At 33.5% G+C, this 8,625-nt stretch overlaps 2 protein-coding genes across 2 annotated transcripts in view; one reads left to right on the forward strand and one right to left on the reverse strand.

Moving 5' to 3' along the window:
• The first annotated feature begins 122 nt into the window (after positions 1–122).
• Positions 123–8,625, forward strand: part of LOC109544247 (SANT and BTB domain regulator of class switch recombination) — a 16,419-nt gene continuing 7,916 nt past the window's right edge. Inside the window, exons 1-11 of the mRNA XM_019914335.2 lie at positions 123–484; positions 1,161–1,323; positions 1,378–1,548; positions 2,089–2,197; positions 2,345–2,457; positions 2,869–3,136; positions 3,206–3,361; positions 4,386–4,496; positions 4,551–4,673; positions 4,730–4,858; positions 4,953–5,125. Of these exons, the coding sequence (XP_019769894.2) occupies positions 350–484; positions 1,161–1,323; positions 1,378–1,548; positions 2,089–2,197; positions 2,345–2,457; positions 2,869–3,136; positions 3,206–3,361; positions 4,386–4,496; positions 4,551–4,673; positions 4,730–4,858; positions 4,953–5,125 (1,651 nt within the window). The 5' untranslated portion in view covers positions 123–349. The remainder of the gene's footprint in view (positions 485–1,160; positions 1,324–1,377; positions 1,549–2,088; positions 2,198–2,344; positions 2,458–2,868; positions 3,137–3,205; positions 3,362–4,385; positions 4,497–4,550; positions 4,674–4,729; positions 4,859–4,952; positions 5,126–8,625) is intronic.
• LOC109544249 (mediator of RNA polymerase II transcription subunit 30) lies at positions 5,820–6,982 on the reverse strand. Its single transcript, XM_019914337.2, has one exon. It carries the CDS (start codon positions 6,797–6,799, stop codon positions 5,849–5,851), a length of 951 nt encoding a protein of 316 aa, XP_019769896.1. The 5' UTR covers positions 6,800–6,982; the 3' UTR covers positions 5,820–5,848.

The following is an 8,625-nucleotide window of genomic DNA, read 5'->3' on the forward strand; positions in this document are numbered from 1 at the left end:
AGATTTGTTTACAAAATTGAGAACGCTGCAGTAAACATTTTGAGAGCCATGATCATCAAAACTTTTTTCCCGGATTATTTGAACTACTTGCTTATGTTCAATTAAATTTAAAATTTAAAATAATAAATAAATAGCATATTTGTTTTACGGATGAACGTCAAAATTGATCATTTAAATTTCGGTTATGAGTGAAAAGGTTTTCAATTTTTTTCCCGTTTTCTCTCTATTTAACGTGAAAGTTTGATCAATAACTTGAATACGGGCTGATATTGGAACTTGATTAATCTATTTCTAAACCATTTTAATTATAACCAAAAACTCTTCGTCTATTTCCTCCAAATTTAAAAAAATGGAATCCCGTAGACAAGAAATATGTGCACACAATTCTTCAAATCAAGGGGAAGCAAGGAAATCAACCGAGGAAACAGATAAGGCCCACATAACAATAAGCGAATTTTTGAATTTTCTTAAAACAGCCTATCAGGTAACTTTTTTGCTTACTTTTATTTTGAAATATTTAATTAACATTATTAACATATAATATTAATAATTTATTACACAAGTTTAAACACGGAATATTTACTAAATACCTCTAGTTGCAATTGAAATATGTGTATGTTTAAAAACTAGTATAATTTTATTTCATTTTTTTCTGTGTTTGCTACGCAATAACTTTAGGAAATCGTTTAAATTTGGAGATATGTTATTTGCTTTGGATCTCAAGTGTTTAATTAATATTGAATTAAATTATATTAAAGAATACAAATTCATTAATATTGGAGAAACGGTTTGAAATATTCAAATATTACTTTACAAGAGTTAATAAATCTTAATTAAGATTTAACATCAACATTAGGTACAGGTTTTGAGCTAAAAAAAACGTATAAACATTGTATTAAATTATAAATGTGCCCACTCATTCAATACTGAATTAGTCAAACGAATTGTGCCACGAAAGTGCTGCGAACAGTACCAGTGGATATATATTGCGTTCCGATCCACTTCCAATTTTATGAATGGTATACCATTCATAAAATTTCTGATAGTATCTTTGATGAAAATCAACTTTTCAAATCATGTTAAAAGGGCAAAGTTCTCAAGATTCTTCACCGCTTGACATGTTGCGGTACGTTTAATAAATCTTCTGAATATTTCTTAAGGTTCAAGATTCGGTTGAAGGTGTTTTATTAGAAGGAGGCATGAGTGAAGCAGTAAATTGGCTCAAGTCTAAAGAAATTGAAAGTACGATAAAAGGAAGAAGTATGTCTGTGCAAACTTCCGATACGCTACTGCGAAAAGGTAGCGCGGATGATAATAAGAAAGGTATTTTTAGATAAATAATAATAAGCAAACCGGTTTCATAAAAATTGCTTTTAGAGTTGGCAAAAAAGCGAGAATCAAATGGCACATTAGTAGATGATTCGGATATTCTGAAGCAGAAACTGAATGAGGTACTGTCTGAGGGGCTCCTAGACTCCGTTTTACCATATCTAGTGCAAAGTACTAATTCCCTGAAGAAGAATTCATTGTGCAGCGTTAAAACTATCGGTAAATATGAAAAGTATATCTAAATACTAAATGCATGTTATGTAAAGAAAAAATAGTGAACTAATATCCAGAAAAATTAAACGTCTATAGTTGAGCAAGTAAAAAAGCTTTTGTTTAAGCAGCGGCATTATTTACCCGAAAATAACCCAAATAATAGCTAAATCATTTGAATACGTATTTTTTGAAGATAGCTTACACAGATAGACATTTTTCTCAACTTAATCACCTTTTGCGATAAAAAATTTAAATTGTTATATTCTTCATGTCGCTTGCTTTTTTTCCATGGATCTTGAAAACATGATTTTAAACTTCTGCAATACCGAAGAATATTCTTCAATACAATCAACTTTTTCTGGTAATTTTCATATCATATGGTGGTCTTCTCAACTTTGAAACGCTTTTCGCGAGCAATAAAGAATCATGCAAAATATTATATCTTTGTGCGGTATATCATGACTAAATAAATAACTTAAATAAAAAATACTTAGAGGCCAAGCATTGTCCTTTGACTGTATTAATGTACATATCTGAGTTTTTTAGAAAAAAATTCGCATACTTCTACTTTGACTGTATCTAACGAACGCTTAGCTCGCCGAAAATCTAGTGGAGATGCTTCAACTGCGTGCAAAGTATTTGATACTAAGATAGGGTAAGTTCGCGTACATATACTTACTTGAAGTAATTTAGAGGTGACAAATTAGCTACTTAAAACTGAAACTAAACATAATTAAGGCTTAATTATATGCTCAATTATTGTTTTAACTCAGTCTCAATTGAATAAATTATATCGTTTTAGATCTGAAGTGGAAATTCATGTATGCGATGAAATAAAAAACACGAAGAAAACCTTTACCTGTAATCAGAAACTTCTGGTTGAAAAAATGGGATACTTTGCTGAAGTGACTCTGGGTAACACTAATCAATATAAGCAATTCTTTAGCTTATCAATATTTTGAAAATGTCAAAGACCACGCCTTATATCTTCGATTAGAAGTTTAACAAATATGTTTCTACAGCACCAGCCATATTTAATTAGAAAAGCAAACGTACAGCAGACTCTACAAAAAAGGCTTTTTTGACGCTAATATGTTAAATTTACTATACGTGTTTTTAAGTTTAAATAACATAAATTCTTGAACGTAGAATCTACTGAGATATTTTATTTAACTAAATAGACTCACAAAGAGCATAATAGTCAAGTAACCATCTCAAATAATTGGAATAGAAGCATCAATACCTGTAATAATGGATAATCATTTTTGAAATTCGGTAGTTAGAAAATGTTAAAATTGCATTTATATTTTTATATGTAATTGTTAGGGCAAAAATTAGAAGACATGGACATATCAGTTCATTGCGACATAGGCATATTCGAGTGGCTTATGCAGTGGGTTAAAAAGGATTCGTTGCTTGAAGCCGATTGGCCGCATCTAGACTCGCAATGCGTTATTCCGATTTTGGTTTCTGCGGCTTTCTTGCAGATGGAACCATTACTACAAGATTGTCTACTATTTTGCCACCAACACATGAATGAGATCTTAAGAACTGCCTCAAATTTAAGTTGCTTGAATGATTCAGTCTTGACTAGGTAAATAGTCGAGATCATTGTTGAGTAACCGGATAGTTTGCTTTAACGTCGATTTTTTCAACATTTCAGACTGGCGGCCATGTATACAAATTCAGAAGTAGAATTAATCAAAGATAGGAAAGACAAGATTCAATCGAAATTGTTTTCGAAATTAATTCAATCGTTGGCTGAACCCGAGCCTGAAAGCGTTAGAGGGCATTGGTGCTCATTAGCAAGAATTTTCAGGTAATAAACTCTATAAACTAAAAATAAAAGTAGTAACTATCCCTTAGAATCGATTATACATTTATGTATAGAAGTTACGAAGTTTAGTGCGGTGCAGACATCCGTTTATCTTCTTTGTAAATAAACAAAGAATAGCTATAGCGTAAACTTTACATCTACCGATATCGGTTTCACCTGTACATTGCAAATATCTCGGTTTCAGTGGACAGAAATTTAAAGACAATTTCTCGACTCCTTCAAAGGAATGACGCCGCAGCGTCTAATTTTGAAATTATTTTTCATGCGATATTAATGCTATGTGGCCATCCATTAAAAGTATTTGCGCTACACAAGGTGGCTACACAAGGTGTGCTTATCAAACTTATGTTTTTTTATATAATAATACAGTAAAAATGTTAAATATGGAAAATAAGAATAGTGTTGATACAAGGTTTATGGCGTCTGTGATTAATAGTTTACCAGATAGACACTTTAAAGTTGAAAACAGGGTCACATTTGAAACAGCATTGTACTAAAAGTGTGTTAAAGGAATTGAAAAATCGAACCTTTCCTCTCATATCATTTATCTTGGGGTATAGGAACATAGTGTGACTTTTTACATACATATACATAATATACAGGGAGTTCGAGTTTTCGTAAAGATTAATAACTTAGTTTTTTAAATAAAGCACCGCATACATTATTCTGGTAAAATATTAAGCGCAGGGTCAATAAATTTTAAATAAAAATTATCTTTATTTTCAAAAGACCAAATTGCGACAAATTAGTGTGTTCCATTTAATAGAACATAAGTTTACCAAAAAGAAATTTTAAAATTACACTCCAGAAAGCAATAATCTTCCATCCTCGATTTAAATCTCCCTGTATACCATAGAACATCTGCTCAATGGCAAACAATCTCAACATTCTCTGAACTTGTGTTTATAGCGAACGATAATCAATAGGGCATTTATGTTTTGGTTATCAAAGTTAACCTAAAAGTTGTTTGATTGAACAATTTTCAAATATTTTAATTGATCGCTAGATGTGATAAATGTCAGCAACTAATAACTCCAAATGTTGCGGCAAGAATACCCTGTATTCCCCCTTGCATGAGGTTGCAACCCGATGGTTCCATTATTAGCTTGCATACAAGGTATTTATAAGTAACTATAAACAATTAGATTTAGTTTACGCAGTTTACTTTTAGAGATCCGAATTGGCTGATCAATGAGTACATTATAAAGCTGCACAAAACACTTAAAACTTGGCGAAAAGTTTATTGGAGGCTTTGGGGTGATGTCCATTTTCTATACTGTGGAATTTGCAAAAAGTGCGTAAAATGCACGCAGTACAGTGATTCAACAATTGATATAATATATTTTACAGATATTTTCCAACAAACCAAATAGGATGGTGTAGATATCACCCGGACACGCCTCAATTCTTTACTTTAGATGCACAAAAGGCACCTCTGCCGATTGGCCGATATCCGTGCTGTGGTGAAAGAGCTTATAGGTATGTTTTTTTTCGTTCTAGACAAATTCCCCAAACGCGATCAGCCAAAATCGATACACGATTACTTATCTGACTATAATAATGCTTTTTTTAGATTTCAACTGCTGGAGAACTACTCTGCGTGCCAATTTCGACAACATGCAGTGAGTGTGGAAGACGTTCGTCAATCTGCTATTTTTTCCATGTTAGAAACTTACAGACATTTGATTGAAGAAGAACCACCTGAACTGCTTTTTCCTGAAAGGCTTACGCGACTCGTTGCTAGAGGTAATTTAAAGTTTTTACATCAGTAGTGCTGACCAGTTTAAAAAAGTTCGGTACACTGTCAACGATCACGAAATATGGAATATTCAGGACCATCTCGTAACAATTTTCTGAAGTGCGTTCAAGATATAGTTAACATTTCAAATTCACTTTTGGATGGATGGCAGTTGAATGTGAAAACTGATGTAGAAAATGGAACTTACATTACCAAGAAAAAGCCAAAATTTCTGTGTGAATCCAAAATTTCTGCAATATTTGAGTATCACATTGCGTATAGCATAAGTTACTCAGTACCAGTTCTTTGTTTCAACGCTTGGAAAACTGATGGATCTATGCTAACTATGGAAGAATATTGGGCTAATAATAAGCATTTCAAAAATTTAAATATGTTTGATACTTTAACACAAATGGATCATCCAGTATTATGTAAACCATTTTTAACACTACATCCCTGTAGAACGTCAGAAATAATAGAACCAATCTTGGAAACCAGCAGAAATGCTGTAGTCACTTGGTTAAGTGTAGTTGGCCGTTTTATTGACTTTGAGATTGATCCAGACTATTTTCGTTATGTTAAATAATTGAAATTTACTTTCTATAATTAATGTAATTTTTGTATTTCAAATCAAAATACCTAAGATTTCCTTTTGTAAAAACGAATAAAAATATTTATATTTAGCCCATTAAAAATACCGACTTATAATACAACAAACTTATTTATTGATCTCAAGATTTTCTCATAGTTAACATAGTATTAATTTCCCATATAATTCTTCTTATGTGATCAATTATCTCCTTTAACTGTTGATTTTTCAGTATAATTTGCGCCATCACTTCTTTGCTTTCTTCGCAAGCCAGTCTATAGGCTTCTGAGTTCTTTTTTTCTTCATGCTTTGGATCTAGCTCATCTTTAAATGGAATTAAGCTTTCAATGTGCGTATATTCCATGCCCTGGATTTGATTGTTTTCATTGCTTTTCTCATAAATCAGCCGCAGTCTTTTAAAAAGTACTCTAATAGTTCTTAGAAGTTCTTGTACTTTGGCCTTCTTTTCATTGCTGGCATTTGTTGACTGAGTAGTACCAGCAGGTGGTTGAATGGCCTTCAATGTTTGAAACACTTCCTGAGTTCGACTGACAATATCCTGCACGGTTTCTTGGCCTAGACGACATAAGGAGGCCTGCCCATAATCTTTGGACTGTTGCTGTTGCTGTTGCTGAGGTGTGTACGACTGAGGAGGAGTTGGAGCTACGCCGGTTGTTTGAGATCCTGGATGCATTTGATGATTAAGACTGGGGTTAAACTCAGTCATTGGTGTAGTAATGGGGCTCATCATTCCGCTCATTGGATTTGCGATTTGGCCCATCATTGGGTTACCTAATTGTGGTATTTGGCCTCCCATTTGATTGGGCATGGCAGCCTGCATACCGCCCGCCCCTAAAGCATTTTGCATGGGGCCCCCCATTTGGGAATTTATGGGGCTGATTCCACCTGCCATCGCGTTGGTCATTTGAGACATTATAGGGTTCGCCAGCTGGGACATTTGGTTGGGAAGTGCATTTTGCATGCCAGTTCCGTCCAGGCTATTTTGCATGACCCCCGGGCCAAACGAACTTCGAAGACCACCCTGGTTTGGATTGTTCATGTTTTGCATGAAATGATGAGTTGGTCCTGCCATGCTTTTAAGCCTAATTAATCGATGTTTCCAGGACACGCACACTGTTTAGGAAACTCACAAGATGGTTTGTGTTCAACACCGCACACTGTCCACTAAGTTTATAATATAAATTTGGCCTTTCCTAAATGTACACAAGCACACATAACCTAAATACACTGTCAAACAACTAACTGTGAATATAGCGGCGGTTTCTTTCTATACCGATTAATGTCAAAACTTTCCTCCTCAAAAGGGCGCGTCGTTGATGTAGAATATGTTTCGAAATATTAAAAAAAAATTCTATCATCAATTTAAAGCAAATAATTCCGAAAATCACACAATTATGTTTATTACTATTTTTACTGATTTTTTAAATATGAGTAAACAAATTACAGCGAATTGCATTCTAAAAGTTCTCCTACACATATGAACCAGGGTACCTCGCTTTTCTCGAGAAAACAAATTGATGTTTCTAATACAATTTACAAATACTTTTAACTATATAGGATGCCTATACAAAAAATGACACACAAACATATACAGGGTGTCCCGAAATTAGGTGGCCAAACTGAAACAGTGAAATCTGCTCTCAAAAATAATATTAATTTTTCAAATGAACATGTATCGAAAAATGCTTCCTAACGGAGCTACGCCTTCCTGAAGAGGGGCCCAGTAGTAGGGTTTTTTGCAAATTATTTCTAAACGGTTGAACTTCAAAAGGTAAATTTTTAGAACTGTATTAATTTGGATATGAAATTAAAGCTGTCATTTGGAGGGGTAGAGGTACAAAAAAAGCTCTAACTTTTTTCTGAGACTAAAAATCAATGTGTTTTGTACAAATTGTGAAAATCTGAAGTATTTTACGAAGAAAAGGTACTCTTAATTTACTTCGCTCAGACGCACCATTTTCCAACTGAATGACTTTAAAAATATTACTCCTATCCATACACATTTTATATTTTATTAATTATTAAGTTAATATTATTGCAGTTTATTTTTATTTACGCAGTCAGGAAAATAAATCACAATAAAGTTAAAATTATTATCGACACTAATTTACTGTAGTAAATATTCAAACAAATTTCCATTTTCTTGAATGCACACTCTGAACCTATTCCTAGTATGTTGGGTGGCCTGGATTATTTCAAAAGGGGTTTGTTTTATCTGATTTCCGGCCGCGCAAATCCGCCTTAGAAGCTCTTCTGGGCTATCTATTTCTGTAGCATAAATAATATTGGACATATTAGGCAGGCAGATAATAATCCAAAGGATCTAGATCAGGCGATCGAGCTGGCCAGTTTACTGGGCCACCTCGACGTATCCACCTGCTTTGAAAATGTTGGTTTATCCAATTTTTCACAGGTTGGCCAAAGTGGGCGGAATCCCCATCATGCCGGAAGAACATTTCTAACCTTATGCTTATAAGAATATCCTGTAGCAATTCTTGTAGAAAATTTAAATAATTATAGGTATTAACCTATTTGGTAAAATAATCGGTCCTAGCAAGATATCCCTTTTGACACCTGCCCATACATTGAAAGAAGACATATAATGTTTGCCTTTCGAACAACTCTTGATGCTCCAAAAATGAGTATTATCCTCATCCGACCATAAAAAATTATGTTGGTGGCTTAGAATCCAACGGCAAAATTCTGTACGTGCCATCGTTGGCTCTTAAATCATGTACCGTTTTATAATCGAAACGATGCAATCCTTGCTTTTCAGTCATTCTTCCGATATGAAAATATGTTTTTAATTAAATCATGTGTTCTATGTCTTCGTGCAATATTTTATTTGTTTTATCCTTTATTATTTTTTTGATAACCAAAAAAATTGCACACAAAGAC

Source organism: Dendroctonus ponderosae, unplaced genomic scaffold, assembly GCF_020466585.1.
Source record: "Dendroctonus ponderosae isolate FM_Combo_2020 unplaced genomic scaffold, Dpon_F_20191213v2 Dpon_F_20191213_4, whole genome shotgun sequence".
Classification (NCBI taxonomy): Eukaryota; Metazoa; Arthropoda; class Insecta; order Coleoptera; family Curculionidae; genus Dendroctonus; species Dendroctonus ponderosae.